This window comes from Channa argus, chromosome 18 (genome assembly GCF_033026475.1).
Source record: "Channa argus isolate prfri chromosome 18, Channa argus male v1.0, whole genome shotgun sequence".
NCBI classification, from domain to species: Eukaryota; Metazoa; Chordata; class Actinopteri; order Anabantiformes; family Channidae; genus Channa; species Channa argus.
Genome location: NC_090214.1, coordinates 11,893,272 through 11,911,988, shown reverse-complemented (window position 1 = coordinate 11,911,988; position 18,717 = coordinate 11,893,272). Strand labels below are relative to the sequence as shown.

General features: G+C 38.5%; 1 protein-coding gene across 1 annotated transcript; it reads right to left on the bottom strand.

The window, feature by feature from the left end:
- Window positions 1-1,665: 1,665 nt before the first annotated feature.
- Window positions 1,666-18,294, bottom strand: fgf10a (fibroblast growth factor 10a). Its single transcript, XM_067484961.1, has 3 exons — window positions 16,897-18,294; window positions 5,700-5,803; window positions 1,666-2,530 (listed from the first exon to the last, which is right to left on the bottom strand). Exons 1-3 carry the CDS (start codon window positions 17,345-17,347, stop codon window positions 2,330-2,332), a joined length of 756 nt encoding a protein of 251 aa, XP_067341062.1. The 5' UTR covers window positions 17,348-18,294; the 3' UTR covers window positions 1,666-2,329.
- Window positions 18,295-18,717: the final 423 nt, after the last annotated feature.

The window sequence follows — 18,717 nt, the reverse complement described above, 5'->3', positions numbered from 1 at the left end:
AACACCTTAGGTTTTAGTATAGACCTTCACATTTTAATATGGAATTCTTAAATGGGAAACTTTACATATGTAGATCCCTGAAGTTGTACCACCAAATAATAAAGACGTTGGCTTAGGAATGCCAGCCCCTGAACTTTATGAGGGAGGGAGAAGTAGGGGAAGAAGGAGGGGATTGGTGTCTTGAACACATTTCAAAGTAATTGTACTTGATATGTCGTTTACAGAACACCCAAGTAATCATATAAACAAAAGACTAGATGCCCTGGGAAGATGAAAGGAAATTTGAATCTCTCTCTGATGCATCATACTTACTCACGTTTAGACGTGAGTGTTGGACACTGAGGATTCCTGAGCACAAAAAGAGGATTGAGAACTTTTTTGTAATAAACACAGCGGGATGGACCAACTGAGGTGGATTCCGTCATATGTGCACACACACACACAGGCACACAGAGAAACAGATGGCAGGGAGTTGAAAGTGATGGATGCAATGAACAAATTACAACAGCTATAGCCCTGGGCAGAAACATCCAGTTGGATGTGTGTGCACGTGAGTGTGCTTGTGTAAAATCCTTGCTTTCGGTCTTATCCAGCTAATTTCTGGAATCAATCTGAACTTTACCAAGACATGACAAAAGTTTGAAAAAATCTGTTTGGGAGGGAGAGAAAAATGTGAACTCATAGGATCTGGACAGTAACCATGCACGAGAAGAAGTTAAAGCAAAGAAGAGAGATGCTAGAAGAATAAAGAAAACATGACATCATAGTTAATTAGAATCAGGTGATAAACAAGGGAGTGATATTTACATTATACCATATGCCCTGCTCCATGTGTCTCCCTGTCTCGGGGGGGGCACAGCAACAGGTTTTAGACAAGTAAGGTCAAGGAGGAGGCTTTTCCCAGCTGCTAGACCACACTGATGCACACACCTCTTAACTTAGCCACCCAAGTGTGTGTGTGTGTGTGTGTGTGTGTGTGTGTGTGTTTTGGCCATTTCTAAAGCCTGTTTCGTCTTTGTTATCACATAAAAGACACTGTTTATCCTATGAGAATCCATGTTTGCCATGTGTACTTGTAAGGGAGAGGTTTTTGCAGGGAGAAATGAAAACCCCTGAACCCATCAACCAGGTTGTCTGCTGGGCTTCTTTCAAAAGTCTAATCTCAAACAGATTTCTGATTTAGGTCTTGTTTTTATCAAGGTACTCCACTGACCTCCTTAGTTTGTTATAAAACAGGATTACTAATAAATACAATTACGGTGCTGTTTTCTTGTTTGAGGATTGAAGGTCTTTTTTAAATAGTAGCTTAACTTAATTCTTTCGGTATTAGTATAGATAAAACCACCATTGAGATGCTGAGGTTCTGATTCCAGAATTTTATCAAAGTCGACTGCCGATGAAGACAGTGACATGGGGTTGAAGGCCTAACAAAACTGTTTTGTGGTCTTCATCGGCAGATGTATTTAGCTTAGTTTGGCCAGATGGGCCAAACTCCACTCAATGGTGAAAACCCAGTAGCTGAAAGCTTTGGAAAAAATATTTTGTACATTTTCTACTTTGTACAATCCATTATAACATTGTCTCAAAATGTTTTATTAATTCCTGTGTATTTACAATATAGACATCAATAATTGATCTGTAAAAAAATCAAATAACTCAAACAAGTTAAAGACAAATATATTTTTGTGTTTATTCAGGTTTAAATGATTAATATTCAAAAAGAGAAGCATAAATGGTACAAAAGATAAGATTTCGTCCTTTTTTGTTTTTGTTCTTTTTTGTTAAATAGTACACAAAATAAATAAATTTTAAAGAAAAAACAGGATAGTATTAGACCTGCAGCTGCTTTCAGAAACCCTTTGACTCTGTCCTTTGTCTCCTGCCTTTCTGCTTTTCTTTTTCTATCAGTTAGCTTTCTATTAGTACTTCCTCTTCTTTTCTGTTTTACTTTTGCCTTCTGCCATTGCTATGCTCAATTCTTCCCAGTAAAACTCTGCACACTGCACAAATCATGAAAGACTTGACATTTGAGCTACTAAATCAACTTTTGGCACAGAAGTAGTTTCTTTTCCTATTTTTCTACTGTGCCAATATACTTTATAAGTTAAAACAGAAAATAATATATACATTGTATACCAATATATCTTATTTCTTTCTTTAAAAATAGAAATGTCTTTATCCAACAAAGATAAATGTCTGTGTTTCCATTAATTTTCTCAGTGCATAATTCAGATCCCATTCAGATCTGTCCAATGTAGCCATCACTGCACCTCCAAGAAAGTCTAATACCCTGCTGTCTGCAGAGCTCTCCCGGGGCTGATATGTCCAGTCATCGTGGTTGCACCACAATGGGCAGGAAGTGAGTGGCTGTATTTTTCCTCCGTGTCTTCTTCCCCCTCATTGGCTTTCCGTTGGCGTTCAGTCCTACAAACATGTGCTTCTTCTTATTACGCCACTCTGCAGAAGCGTAGGTGTTGTATTTGTTCTCCTCAATGCGCTCAATCAGACGACAATCTGGGCCAAAGTCTCTCTGCAGCGATTAGACAAGAAGTGTAAATATTAGACATCAGTTCGGAGCACAACCTAAAGACAACTGATTATATTTACTGTTTGTTCTTCCTTTTCCTCTCTGCTTGGTGTTGCTTTACAGTAAAAGAGCCTGATTAAAACAAACCTTTAATCAATTAGAGCCTTTCGCAAAAACACAAGTTGCCCACAAATAAACATCGTGTGGAAAATACTTCTCAAGACAATTATTCAGTGGAGATTTAGTTTTAAAAATGTAGGCATTTTTACCACTAGAATCACTTGTCTGTTAACTTCTAGATGATGATCGGTGCGCAGTTCTCATGATCATATTTAGCCTTTGAAGCCTCTGAAGACCTCAATCCATAGTCAGAAAGATGGTGCATATCTGTGATTTCTTATTTGTTGTATTACATTAACATCTTAATTTGATAGGGCATTGATTGACACAAAAGACAATAAATGAATTATTTTAACTACAATTGCTTGCATTTTTCATTACCCAGCTATTACTCTGGAATCTTTCATTTTCAATAATCATAACACATATTAGGGATCAGTTGCTCGAAAAATTAAATGGGTTTTATTGTACCTATTGTTACTAAATCTGGACCTTGTTTGAGCAGAGCAGCAGCATGCTGGTATTTTACATCTAGTGATGACATAGATCAACAAATTCATCAGCCATTGCTTCAGAGCAGTACCCAGTGTGATTTTTGGCTAATTATAAAAAGTGGACACTAAATCTGTATTTATTTAATGTTTGTTTGTTACGGTTATAAATTCCACTGATTGTTTTATATCAAATACTTCATTGTATAATCAGTTTGCCCTATTCTGTTTTACAATGATATTTATGCTTTGTATTGTTATACTAAATCCGCCCCTTTCCTGTACAGTGGTGCACTTTCAAGCCTCACTGAAAACTCAAAGTCTCTCAGCCAGGCTGTTGCATGTTTAATTTAACAAAGATTGTACACACAGTGGTTCACCTGCCAGCTAAGCCTATTACCATCCTGTCACACAGTAAGTTTTGTTACCACAGTCCCATAAGAGAAAAGCAATATGAATGGTGGTTCTTTCTTTTCTTTGTCAGTGGTGGACAGTCAGGTGGGAGAGCAGGGTATCAGACGCACTTTAGCGGAAACATTATATCCCAAAACTCAGAAGTAGTCAGAGTTAGCTGGTTATGTTAAGGTTGGTTCAGGTTGCAGTGAAGAGAAATGTATGTCCATATGAAAACATAATTATTTTACCAAAGAATATGTTGTAGGGTTTTGGGCTCTATTTCTATACACCATAGCAGAGCAAGTGACAGAAATGTGCTTAACAAAGCTTTTAAAGATGAGTTGACATACAAATACATCTTTACTTGCCAATATAAACAAACAGCAGGTAAGTAAAAAATGCTCTTTTATCGTTATAGCAGATGAAAGATCTACAAATGAAATGCAATTGCCACAGGAGCCTCAGAAAAAAAAAATTAAAACATAAGACTTCTGAACAGTCTCATCCAAGCTGTAATATTTGTTTATTTGCAGCATTTGATTTTTAGTTTAATTGTAGTTATTTAAAGTTGAACGTAATCTATCAGTAACAATATTTATAAAAACTGGAAAATTAATAGATGATATATCGAATATTTCTGAAATCAATGTAAAATAATCCTGATATAATAAAAATAAATCATTATTTATTTTTTTCCCACAAATTAGCAGCCCGAGTGGACGTGTCATTCAAGTTGCTTTTGTTGTTGTCATTTATGATGATATTATGTTGTGGGAGGCTGTGATTTGATGCAGTATCACAATGAGCGCTCACGGGCAAACTAATCTAAAAAGTAACATTTGTCAGTTTACTAAAAGCTGCCCTTGTGCTTAAGGCTTAATGCCATTAAATAACCAGTTAACTGCATTTTGTTGATGTTTACTAGCAAAAGTATACTTGCCCTACACAAACAACAACAACCTCTTGCTTATGCTCTCTTTTTTTCTCTCTCTCTCTGTTTTGCTCTCTCTCTCTCTCTCTCTCTCTCTCCCCCCTCCCCTCCCCTCCCCTCCCCTCCCCTCATCTCAATCTATCTGGCCACAGCTGTTCAAATTGGTTCCAGAAGTAAAACTGAATGTTCCCAAAGCAAAATGAGAATATTTTACAGACACTGAGCAGGTTTTTAAACAATGCTGGTGAACTGTACGACCAAACTCTGTCTGTACGCTGGCAGTCTTTCAATGATCATATAATCAAGTTACACCAAATTCTGATAATGAATCCAGGAAATTTAACATTATTGTAGTAAGTTCTTAGTGGCTACATTTAGAATAAATATGGAAAAATGTTGCATTTAATACAAATATATATCATAAACCAAACAGTTCCTTTGTGTTTTCTTTGGAAATTTTTGCAAATTGAATCATGTTAGACACATCACAATTCCTTGACATGCTCACATGAATTAATCTGCAGATATAATGAAACAATGATTTCATTTGATTAACAGCAGATAAAGAATTCACTGTCTAAACCCATCAAGTGTAATCAAATGCCAGCCCTTTTACTACTGTGCTTCTATGACTTGAGTTGCACCGAGCAGAAGACGTCATGGGAATTTAGTTTCAGGCCATGCAACAGAATGCCTCTTTTTCTTTCTTTTCTACCGTGTGTCATTTCATCCGTGTTGTGGCTCCAGAGAGGCACGCTGAAAGTTTGGGTCTTTTCAAGGTAAGGAAAAGAGGGGAGAAAGGGAGGGAGAGAATGGGATGAAGAAAAGGAGGAAAAAAGGGGGAGAGAGAAAAATGAGGGCTGCTTTACCCAAAGGGACTGAAGCAGAACAAGAAACTGAAGGATTGTGTTTCCTGTTCATGAATGGAGTCAGGGAGGTGAGGCAGGTAGCATAGAGTAGATCGCATTGATTAACTTTGGTTCCTATTTCTGGAATAAAGAGTCTTGGAGGCTTGTCCATTGTTTTAAAAGGCATTTAAGAAAACCCGCAGAGTCACCACTTCAGAGAGAAAAATTGTGTCTTCATTTGCAAGACCATGATTCACTTTGAGATCATCAGTCATAAAAAAAAAATGTTTTTGCAAAAAGTAGGGGATATTTTGAATTGACAAGTAACAGATATTGTTCATAAAAGGGGATGATCATAATGAAGAAGTAATAAAACCACTACTCACCGCTCCGTAAAGCTCTCCCTTCTTGCTGATCGCCAGATAGTAGTTACTGCTGAGGCCCCTGATGGCCACCACTCCCACATCAACTGACTTGATCTCCAAAATACCTGGCAGAACGGAGACGCATATGTCAAAACTTTGTGTATCAGTTCTCTCTGTAGTATTTAATTTATATACTGTACACTGTTGTTTTAAAATAAAAGGATGACTGAAATAGGACAAGTATAAATTTGAATGACAAATTTTAAGGGTTAGGGTTAATATTTCGTACCTAATTTTGTATAAAAAATGTTGTGTGTTGTCTAATCTGCATCATCTGCACAGGTCTAGCATTGTGGCTAAAGTATGTGCATGAGGGCATGCCATACTGCTTCAGTATCTTTACCAATGCTCAAATCTGGTCAGGGTCATTGTGTTTATGGATATCATGTCTTTCCCTGCTAACTTGAAAATGGCCCAAATAATCCAATTGACATATTTGTTTGCATTTGTATGTGGGGATAGTCACAAATGCCATAACTAGACGTCATATGCCTGGTACCTTTTTTCTCCACTTGGACTCACTTCCACTAAAGATTTCATGTGAATTGAGGAGGACAGGTGTTTTTTAGTGATTGTTCACAATCTCAAGCATTTAAAAGAAATCAGCTAGAATTGCAGCTTTGCAATTTGAAAATTCTAGATGCTGTAGACTGTTACTGTAGATTGCAATATCAGTTTTAAAACTATTTTATTTTTCAGGTCCAAATATTACATTTTAGAAAGCAGAAATCCTCAATTAGACAAGCTGAAACCAATACTTTGACAAATTTTCTTTAGAAATCTCTTAAAATATTAATTATCAAAATTATCTTTATTTTTATTTTTTTTCCTTTGCTGATCCCCTTAACAGTCTAAATAATATATATTGTATGATGTGAAACACAACAATAATTACTGTAGGTATTTTGTGCATTTTTTTTAAAAATGTGAAAAGCATACTCTTATAAAATGAGTATATATGTAGTTCTGGGTGCAGAGCTTTTAACTGGGCTCTATAATTTAGCTAAAAAAGCTGAAATACTGCAAGAGAAACCTGCAGTTCACTCCTTATAAGTAAACCCCAGTCTTGTCTTCCCCACTTTTTTTTTCTTAGTTTCACTGAGACCTCAGACCGGCCTCTTGCCCCATGTTCATTTGTTGGTTAGCTCGTGGGCTGCATGCCCTGGAACCAAGGTGTAAGCCAGGAAAAAACATTTCTCCACTCTGTGTTTGTTTTTCTGACCTGGGGAGCTCAGGCAGGCAGGCAGGCAGGCACACGGACAGAACGGAGAGAGGCTTTCTGGCTGCTAGATTCGCAAGAGGTCAGAGTGTCCATATCTGTTTTCAAGCCTGAACCACTAGTTTAAGCTGTGGTCACCAGCCCTTTCTTCTCCTATCTTAAAGTCAGCTGTACCAAGCCAACTATCAGGGGGTTGATGGGATTAGCTGTAGGGGCCAGTAGAAAGCAGGGACTGGATGTACTGTTTAAGGAAATGCACAATAAACTTGTGGATTATGGTAGGTTTATTAAAATTGAGTGAAGATGGCTCTCACTTTCAGAATACGCCAATACTGTTTTCATCTAGAATTTTTTACACAAAGCAGTATGAGGGTTAAATATCAAGCAAATTACTTACATTGTTCTTTAAAGCTTAAAGTCTCATAAATTATACCTCTCTTTTAACAGATGCCCCTTTCTGTCCTTATTCCAGCTCTCTCATCATTGCAGATTTGCAACATTCTGCAGACCTGGTATGATTTTTAAAATGGTCAGAGAGAAGAGGGGATGAAGCTTGAGAAGCATTGGTGTATCTACAGGTGGAAACATCTGCCCACTGCTTACTGTGTTTTACAACTTTAACAACACTTCTATTTTTAAGTGACAGTTTCCCTTGGATGGCTGTCGTTATTTTAATAGTTTTGGGCTTTTTCTTCCCTTTCTTTTAATGTAATCCTTTCCTGAGTATACTGGCATTATTCCATGCCCACAGCTCCCTTATTTGGTCTATAAAAGCTTTGTAAATCTCTGAACTTCAAGAAGATTTTCATAGCTCACGTTGCATAACTTTGCCGTGTTAAGTCCATTACTCACACAGACATGTACCACAGCACAACACTGATCTGTCAGGTTCCAAATGTTCCATTGCACTGTGCCACAGCTGACATTTTGGAGCTGTAATTCATCAAAATAAGATCTGTCTGTGCTGCACTAACAGCCCGTCCACCTGTTCAAACCCTTTCCTTGCTCCTGTTTGATGTGGGTTGTCAAAAACCAAAAGCACAGGGCTCGTTTATGGCCTCTTTCCCAGTTACCAGAAGTAGCCTGTCTGTCTGCAAGTTAAAAGACCATGCTGCAACAAAAGGCTTGGATTGCAACAACAGAGTTTATGGCAAGGAGATGAAGTAAAACAGGACTCAAGCTTGTATTGCAGCCACACACATCCATTTTTTTTTGTGTGAAAAAACACACAAATATAACACACATACGTAAAAACAGGATTCAGCATTTAGTTCTAGTCCTGTATCATACTGCACTTTTACATTTTACTCTTTGATTCAACACCAAATCTGACATATATTTTCTCCCTTTTTCATCATTAATTATAATGTATTGGAGGGCAGAGGAATAACCATACTCTAAGGATTAAGATCACAGGGTTCACTTAGTGGAAAATATCCATATATTTTATATTATCCATGTTTTTATAGAAACTACAAAGGGCACAATCCTGTGTGCAGTTGAATTTGTTCCTCTGCTTACTTAGCAAGGTAATTACTCAACTTAATAAACCAGATTTTTATCAAACGTAGTGCATATTTTGACCACACCTTTACAAAATACAGATCAAATGTGAATATATGCTTTTATCAGCATTCACCATTTTACTGTTTTATCAGGTATTTCTTTTTCATACAATAAATGCTCTGATCGGTAGCACTAATTCCCCAGTGAGGTTCAATTAAACCAACGCAGAAGATGACAAATGTCAGGAAATGATTAGAGTAGAGGGAGAATGAAATCCAACAGAGGTCCCCAGTCATTGCACTTCTTACAGTAACTCACAGTTTAGCAATATAATAAGCATCTGGAACACTTGCTTGAGTAGTTTTCTTCCCTTATAATTAAGGGCATCATGTTACCATTCTTTTTTTTTTTTTTTTAAATGAAATGCCTTTGTACAATATCTTATTTAAGATGTTCATGTAACGAACACAATTTAAGGTTGAATGAACAATTCTGAACTTTACACTCTGGGCAAATGGTGTACTATTAGTCATTTTGACATACATTTTCACGCTGCTACATATGTATAAACACATTCTCATAGACCCACACAGGAACACACACATACTGTAAGCCCACTGTCAGACTCTTTGGAAACATGGGCAATGAGACTCCAGCTGAACCTAAAGGTTAAGGGAGGTTGTGAAAATGCTCCCACTGTTTATTCAGGGGCCTTTTTTGAAGATTATACTGCGGTTATTCACTTTGTGACTTCGACACGGTGACCAGCTGTGAGTGGGTCTACTGCGTGCCTGCAGCTTAGAGAGGTCTTGCTCTTTATTGTGGAACACTGTCACTTGCGGATTAGTTTGTGTCATGAACCCCCCTCAGTGAGAGGCAAAGAGATGGTTTTGGTTCTTTTCTTCTGTATCCAATGCTCAAATATTTGAATGAATCCCTGATTTTCGTATGTGTTTTCTTTTTTCCTCAATGGCTAATTCCTTCACTGCTTTTGGAAGGGGGATGTAAATGTGACATCCAAGAAACAAAGTTTTACGACGCAAAAGTGGCATTATTATGTATTCTTTTTAAGATTTCATTATCTGATGTTATTCATATGAGGTCTCAACACTAAGATCATTTTTCTCTTTGAAACTATGGCAATAGAGTGACTGACAACATGTTGTATTCACTGTGACATGAGTTTACGTCCATGTGACTGCCTAAGACTCTAAAGAAAAATAAATCCCTGCCAGTAAAACAGTAAATGACACACAAGAATAGAGAAATGCAAGAAAGGAAAAAAGGACCAACTATGTGCATAAATCAGATATGAACAGAACCTATTAAACTGTTTGGCCCTGCCATTTACAAACATAACAATGAACTTAAGATTTTTATTGGAAAAGAAACAAGTATCCTGTCACATTTAAGGCCACCTGTGGTTTAACAGGATTAAACTTATTTCCTTGGCATTACTTTTTCTTAAAGTTTGGTTGAACATTTCCGGTTCATTATGAAGTCTGAGGACAAACATTTCTCAGATGTGCAGTTTGCTTGGCAAGTGCTGGTGAGTAATATTGGGTTGGAGTAGAAACTGCTGTGTATTGTATGTTTTGAGGAGTGTTGAGGTATTGGTTTAGACTGATGTGGTTGACATCTGTACCATCCTGTACTAAGTGGCCACATCAAAGACCGTCTTGCCGACAGTTTTGACCAAAGCTGAGAAAACGGAGGCCTGTTTCTGATTTTTAATATGGCCAGAAATATTTAAAAATAGAATTTTTGGTCAGCTGATTCCTTTATAAAATTAGTTTTCATGTATTAGATTTCTTGGTTATAAATCATATTAAACAGATAATAATGTTCTCTGGCACTACATTGAGTTTCTTAAGTATTTTTTTCATTAGTGTGATTGTTCTCCGTAACCAGCACTTGTATTATTTAGCTTATCCTCACACCATAATTGTTGGATTCCCTTCCCTGACACGTTCATTCACTCTACTGTCTTTTAAATATAGTCGAATCTACACGCTGTTCAAGCCTTCCTAACTGAGGTACAAAAAGCGAAAACAAACCAGGTTATTCTCAAATCAAACAAAACAAATCACCTGAGCTAAAAAATATTTAAAATATCTTAAGTCTTGCCAACAAATTGCGTCAAGGTTAATTTGTATTGCTCATCATTCCAGTCCGCATAGTGTGAGATCACTTTACTTCTCGCAGCGAGACCATAGCGGGTTATGTCACACACATTTAATAGAATCTGACAGGCACCGAGCAGAAATTCACAATGATGGTAATGGTGATTTGGTTAGGAGGAGAAAAACACGTAACCACCTGAGATATTCTAATTCCTTTAGTGTAGTTGACTTTGTAACATGATGAAGTTCCAGTGATTTCACAGGCCTGACATGCCAGGAGTTGTGTTTTCAGGCAAAGTGCTGTGACGGTCGTCTGCATTTCACACATTTTTCATTTACAGTTCGTCTGCCAGTGCAATGTTTCCCAACTGTTGTGGTTTGAGTTGTTGCCACTGAACATTCAGCCCTAGAAAACTTGTTATTTTACACCACAAGCATTAGTTTGTCACTTACATTTTTCTCATTCTGTATCATTCTCACTTTCTTTCTCTCCTTGTGTATGCATTTATATTCGTTCACATGCAGTAATTAGTTGGCATTCCTGACTGCTCTGTTCAAACAGCCAGCCTGTCCAAATGTCCCTCTGGACTTAACTCTGAGCGCTCAGCTTTACCTTTGATGACTACAATAAGAGCCTCACTTCCACTGTGTTTCTGTTCATTTGTTGGGGGCTTTTCCTGAAGCACATGGTGTCTATATGGCAGCAGCCCTGGATGTTATCTGTCACAGATGCTGTTCTTCACCTCCCATGGCTTTACTGGTCATTAACTGTGCCTGTTCACATGCATCAGGCTAACACTAAATGACACTTTCAGTATTGGGCTTCCGGCTGTATAGTTACTGGTAGAGAAAGTCTGATAACAGTTTTCTGTAACACAGTTAAGACTAATTTATTCTAGTTTTCCAGAAGTTTGTAAAAGACTCGGGCTGATCCTGACAGCTGTTTTCTTTGTTGATTAATCAATTTTTAATTGTGGATAGTAAGTAATTGATGTGCAGCCCCATTTTTTTTCTTTAGAGAGCCAACATGCCCCAAGCCAGCAGGGGATGTTAAAGAAACATGAATTGCTGTTGAAAACCCTTCTGTTTTAGGTGGTGCCTGGCTGATAGTTTTCATTTCCTAGTCCACCTACTGAAGTCTGGCTCTTATTTTAGTCTCAATATAGCTGACACATTATTGGACAGGGTAGTGAATTGATGGGAACATCTTAAACAGTGGTGACAAAGCAAAGTAAACAGAAATGAAAAAATAAGAAGCATTGGTTCAGTTATTCTTTACAAAACCATGGCTTTTGAATCTGGAAACTCCACTGTACAATTAGTTCTAAGTAGGAAATGTGGATGGTTGTTCTGATCATTTTCAGAGTTGGACGTGGCCTGCTGATGCATCCCAAGCATGAACACACATGCTCTGTAAGTGACCCTGTACGGGTAGTAATGGGGTCAAAGGGCACTCTTACATCTGGACCTCTAGCCTTCACACTCACCCTTGTATCAGAGTGGTGCTGTCAAAGGGAGCAGGGAAAGGTGAGAAATTGCATATCTAACATTTACTTAAAAAAAAAAAAGACTATTTGCCAACAAATGATTTCAATTAATTAAAATAGGACCAGTATGTTAGTCAGTAACAAAAGAATCAGATAATAGAGCATTTATTTCTTACAATTTGATGCAAGAATTATGTTTTTATCATTAGATGTCATAATAGACAAACCCTGGATTATATCGTGGAGGTCTTAAGATGAAAATGGTAATGATCAGTGAGCACCTTTTTATATATATATATACAGGAAAGAGAAGTGAAATTTGCTTACATCTCTTAGTGGAACATTTTAAAAAGTTTTATACAGTTTCTAATATCTGTAATAAAGTTGTACATTTCTGAAGTAGGGAAATTGAACAATGTTTACTCCCTATTTTATCTGTTTTACAGGAAAACCAGCACTTCATCAGTGTCGTCTTGACTTTGATAGTCTGGTTTCTGCGACTTGGTTTATTACACATTAAGTAATCTATAAATGTAAAAGGCAAAGCTGTCTATCAGGTATAGTAAAACAAGATTGCTCTTATGTAAGATGATCAATATTATGTTATGTTTCTGCAGCACAAGGCCTGTATTTTCTCAAGAAAATGAGCCATGAATTGGATGTGACATGATTTAATCCAGATTCCCGGTCTGGTTGAGATATTAACAAAACCATATCATGAGGAGCATTTTTGAAATATACCTTACTGAATTAATCAAAGTTTTTTTGTCCCTACATGCAGATGTTATACAGTAATTATGTAAAAGTCAAATTAATTTGCATGTTTTTTCCATTATTTCTGTTTTTGGTTACAACCTAACCGTAAGAGCTCCTTATTGTTTCAACCATAGATAAACTGAAATGATTGTTAGAGTAGTTGGAGGAAAAAAAATCACAAGTTAGCAAATACACATAGTGTATGTACAGTATATGGCATGTTTTCAGAGCAGAGCTGAATGTAATTGTTGATGTTAAACTTGCCTCTGGCAGCTGTATAAGTACTCGATGATAGGTGGAGTATTTCCTGAACAAGCTTGTGCAGTGACTTTTGCACACCGCTTGTATTTATGGCTGTTGGATCGGAGAGTCCATGAAGATGTCAAACTAACTTTGAGCAGCAACACTGACACTAAGCTCGGGTCCATCCTCTATCTCCCCATAACTTTCTTTTATTTCTCTTTTATTGGCAATGTGGTTACCTTTTCCCACGAGAACTTTAAATGATCATCCGGTGGGGAGGTGGAGAAAGTAAGGCTGAGAAACGGAGACTTCTAAAAACAGTAATAGAATATACTGGGACTCATTTGTGATTTTAAAAAGATATGAAAGGAAAGCACTTTTTTTATTCTGTGTTAATTTTGTTGAGTCACTGGATGTTTATGGATGTAGAGGAGAAAATTACAGAAGTGGATTTGAATTAACACTGATTTGTTCTACTGAGTATTGGGGGGATCTAAACCTTTTTATAACGTGTAGCCTAATTTTACTAAGAAGAAATCTGTCAACCAGTCTTCATCTTCTTCTTTTTTTTCCCCAGAAATTACATACCATCAAAGAGTTACATACAATCATCTTGCACAACATATTAATATCAAACTAATATTACTATGTTTGTTTCATCCTGCCACATCATATAGAGAAAAGTGGCAAAAATAGTAGAACAGCTAAAAGCAAAACGTGTAACAGTGACTTTTGATTAAAAAACTTCCTGACTTGGGTCAATAGTTAGAGGGCAAACCAGGGGGGAACAGACTTGTGTAATTAGCCAAGACATGGAAACCCTTTTCTTAACCAGAATAGGTCCCATGTTGTTGACTGTCCATAAATTGTGGCATGTTAGATTCATTTCAGTGGGTTTGTTTGCTGACTTTGATTAATGTTAACAATAAGTTTGTGTGTCAGCTTTTACAATTGGGCCACACTCGGAGTCAAAGCTCCAACTGTCATTATGTTGGCACCAGTCAATGCTAATTGGGCTGCATGCAAGCACAAGTCTGTGGTCCAACTGCAAACACATGGCCATTTGTTTCATTGCTTTATTTGTTTGTTTGTAAAAAAGATGTGTAAGGAAACTAAACAATGACAGTTTTGTCACTTTTGGTCAGGGGCAGGATCAACGTTAGTCAAATGACAGCGAGGATATCCATATTCGGACTCAGAGTGGTCCTCTTTCAAAGGGCTTATGAGGTGAGATGCATACATTGGCATTTATTGCATGAACATAAATGGAAGAGCAGTAACACACACTTGTGGAAAAACATTTAGAAAAAATGTAAACCCAGAATTATGCACTGCCTTTAGTTTTGACAGGGTGATTAGAATTGCTCGGCTGTGGAGGAAAGCCTTGACCCCGGAACTGGACCTAAAAGGTCTTTATCACCTCTGACACCATCTAATGACACTCATCTGCAATCTGACCTCCTGAACATTACCAGGCTACATCATGATAACCACACTAATAACTACTTCCTTACTTCCTAAAAGTGGGTGTTTTGTTATGGACTTGGTCCTCATTTTAGATATGCAAGTTTGATTAAATTTACTGGAAAATTGTTAGTGCTCATCCTTGTGAAGGTATAGTACATGATGTAACGTGCTATGTGTAATAGGTTTGCAAGCTGGATTTGAATTATTAGACTCTTGATTCTTATAAACACACAGAAACCTGCATCAGCTTTGAGCAGCTATTATTTAGCTTATTTGAGCTTTAAACCCACACAGTATACATAAATGCTCAGTAGCCTATAAATATAGGCAAAAATAACATTGTAAAACATTGCACAAACACATCTAAGTTAGATTGATCATTGGAGCACATGAAAAACAGCAGTATCTTGTGCATTAGTTTACACTGTCACACTATACACAGTATTGAATGATGTGTGCAGTCACACACACATTATTTAATCACCATTTCATCACAGCCAGATTGCTCTAGTTTATCCTCAAATTTCCACCCTCCATCTCGTAATCAAAACCACGTTTTACATCTGCACTTGCTATTTTGTAGATTGGTGATAAATGAAATGCCTCCTACTGTACAGTTAGTATGTTGCCATGGCAGACAGTGGCCTGAACGGTCTGACCTCCATGGCCAATGTCTTACATGGGAGGGTTTTATTTATTTATATATTTATTTTTCTTCTACAAAATTCTTACCTATTTGACACCACATCTAGTTGCAGTTGATGGTTTGTGCCTATAATGCCATGACCTGATGCAATTACAGCTAGTGACATGTTTCACCTTTTATTGCTGGGGTGTGCGTGTGTGTGTGTGTGTGTGTGTGTGTGTGTGTGTGTGTATGTCAGAGAGGACTGCAGGCAAATGGAGGGAGGAAGAGACGCTAACTGAAATTCCTTCAGCCATGTCTGGCAGAGACCTGGTGTCTGAGTGGCACACACACATGCGCACACACATTCACACTGGCCCTGGCCCTAATAAAAGTAGGCTTTGCCATATGGAGGCCATGTGCAAGACTGGCCTCTCTGTGCTCAAGCGTGCGTGTGCGTGTGCTCTCAGCAGGAGAGGCTTGTACAGCACCGCAGATCCACAAACAGATGCATACAAATGTAGCCCATGTGTATGAAGGTGTGTGAGTGATAAAGATCCGTTTATTAAGATTATATTTCCAGGTTTGACCAATTTAAACATATACACAAGATACAATTTAATGAGTATCTGTTGTTAAAATCTTAAAGAAATTGATTTTTGGATGTCACCCTTCTTATTCATCGAACAGGCAGAAAAATTCTGGGCAGGTAAATGTGGGAGTAATGTTGAGTTCTCTTTTCAAATCTACTCCCAATTTGCCCTCAGGCGATGTCGCTATTCTGTGGTGCTCAGAGGCCAGAAGGCTGTGGCAGTCCTGGAGAACTTCCAGATGTGTTGAACAAGAAGATAAAGATGTGGACTACAGAAAGATAACAGCTTACTTTATGCTCTGCATAAGTCGTAAATGATTATAATGATCTTTAAAAGATCTTAAAGGTTTATCTTAACGCATACTCTTAAAATTCACCTTCAGTCCTTTTATCTTGCATCAGAGTTGACAAAATATGTTCACTTTGTATTTATTTAACCATTTAGACTTTGGGTATCTAATCATGCTTGCATATTTGAATCTCTAAAAAGCAGCAGGAATCACTTGGTTACTACTTTAAGTCTGTATAACCTCATCCTTAGCATATGCCCACCGCTATTAAGTACTTGTCATTCTCCCCAGGGGTTTGGTAATAGCTGTGTTTTAGATATTTCCTCAAAGAGGAACAAAGTTCCCTGGGCCATTTTTTAATTGGTTCCAGTGGATCATCTCTCTTTTTTTTTATCTGCCTGCCTTGCTTATTTTGTTTTCTCCTTTCCCACTCTTACTGTCATGCTTTCTCTTCCCAAACTCTGTAGTCTGGAAAATATGCCCGCCTCTACACATGGTGAAAAGGCTGAAAAGCACGCAGCTCTGCTATTTGTTCTGTTGCCCCGTCACCTGCCTTTAAATATTTTGCCCAGAGAGGAAAAACAGAAGCATGTCTTTCCACAGATAAACACAAAACATCTTTCAATGTAGCCTTCTCATTGCCATACAGTATGGCAATCAATATAATCAATATATTATTAGCAAACTTTATGTAATTCTTTATGAATTTTCCATTTAGCTGCTCTTTATCAATACAACAAAAAAAATTCAAGATGCTGATGCAAACAATGAAGCACAAACCAGTAAAAGCTTTCTAGTTGGGGAAAAAAACTGACGAAAGACATTCAAAACTGTAAGAAAGAAGACTTACTGTATGGATCATCCTCACTTTTGGTGCCATTAACTTTTCCTTTCTTGTCAATACGAAGGAAGAATTTCTGGTAGGAGAACAGTTTCCTCCTGCGCACATCTCCTTGTAGGTGGTTGTAGCTGCTCCGCACGTGGCGCCCAACGACCGTGGCAGAGGACGTTGACACATTGGTCGCCCTTGGCAACCTCGCAGAGGATGCATGCAGTGGTGTAGGTGATGAGAACGGTGGTGGGTGTAAGATGAAGTGTGGAGGAGCCCCTCCTGGTGCATTGTGGTTCTTTTCAAAGTCTAATGGTGATGATAAAGTCGACAGGGGCGCAGATGAGGAAGGTCCAAGCAGGAGAAGCAATAGGATGAAGGTGAGGGAAAGGAGGAGTGAAGGAGGTCTGCAGCAGGGGCAGGAGGAGAACCAGGCGACCGATGCACCTTGTGTCACTGTCCAACTACACATGGTAGTGGAGCTAGGAGAGCTGTGGAGTTGCTCAAGGACTGGGGCATGCTGAGCTGGGTGCAGGGAGAGGGAACAAGAGTGGGAGAAACTCCCCCGACTGACCAGCTACACCTCCTCTGTCTGGTGTACCCACAACCTCAGCGGGACTGTGGTGTGAAAACCTGTAGAACAGCTGGGTTGAAGACTGATAGGACTGCAGGAGATGTGATCGAAGATTTTTGGTAGCAGATGTAGAGTTTTCAGTGACAACAATTATGATGGATGCAGCTGCTGGTGGTGGTAGCGAAGCTGCAGTGTTGAGGCTGAGTCTGTTGTATTCCTCTATGGTGTTTATTCCTCAAATGTACTGTAGAAATGCATCAACATCCTTAACTCAGGTCACCTCAGAATGGGAACAACTGAGGGTCTTGCCTCAGAGACCTCGTCTTCACTTTCGGCTGAAGTTTAAATATGCTCCTACACTTTAGCATCCAACCACACACACACACACACTTAAATTATTAGTTCATTAATATGTGGTACTAAAATCTAATACGCATGTCCCCAACTATTTGTCTTCTTCAGTCCAGGGATGTGGATAGCCGAAGGTCTGGATAAAAGATCTCAAAATGTTGGAAAAAAAAAAAAAAAAAAAAAAGAATAAATAAAAACAAACAAAAAAGGATTAATGCTGCTTTTCATAAAATGTCCAGAGGAATCCATGTAAGGCAGGCCACAAAAAAGAGTCACAATCCAGACTTTCTTCCTTTTTGCTCTTCTTTTCTCTTTGTTTCTCTTGTTTAGTCTGAGCTGGTTTGAAGTTTCTTGAGTGTGTAACGGAGCCCGGAGCTCTCGTCTTTCTTCCCTCTCTTGTTGCGAGTCTGTCAGTGAGCTGAGCTCCCTATCTCTCCTCTGTCCCTGCCTCTCGGAGTCTGAGCGCTGGAGCAGTGTGTTGCCTCTTTTCTTTCGTCCTGTGTGTGGCTCCCTCTTCTCCCCCCCCCCCCCCCCCCCCCCCCCCCCCCCTTTCCTTTGCCTCTCCTCCCTCCTGGCTCTATCAGCAGTGCTCTCTCTGGTTATCTGACGTTTCTCTGAGGTGACTGAAACTTGTCTTTCCTTTCACCTTATTTATCTGCTGCAGTTCCCCAGATGTCATCTCTTAGTGTAATTGGATGTCTGTGAAAACCACTTGGCTTTGAAGAGTTCTGTGTGTGTGTGTGTGTGTGTGCGTGCGTGCGTGCGTGTGCACATGCATGGTGGATCTGTCCCACCCCATTCTCTCTTCCCCTCCCTCTCCCCTCTTTCTGTCTCCTCCCCTTCTCAGACCAAACCCCCCATTTCAGCAGAATGGTTCCAAAAGAAGGAAAGAGAGCCTTTCCTGTATCCCTCTTTAT

Coding starts and splice junctions, on each gene's coding strand:
- fgf10a (XM_067484961.1), bottom strand. CDS start 17,347: ATGTGTAGTTGGACAGTGACACAAGGTGCATCGGTCGCCTGGTTCTCC. Junction 5,804..16,896: donor AAGTGAGGATGATCCATACA/GTAAGTCTTCTT, acceptor CCGTTCTGCCAG/GTATTTTGGAGATCAAGTCA. Junction 2,531..5,699: donor AGGGAGAGCTTTACGGAGCG/GTGAGTAGTGGT, acceptor TAATCGCTGCAG/AGAGACTTTGGCCCAGATTG.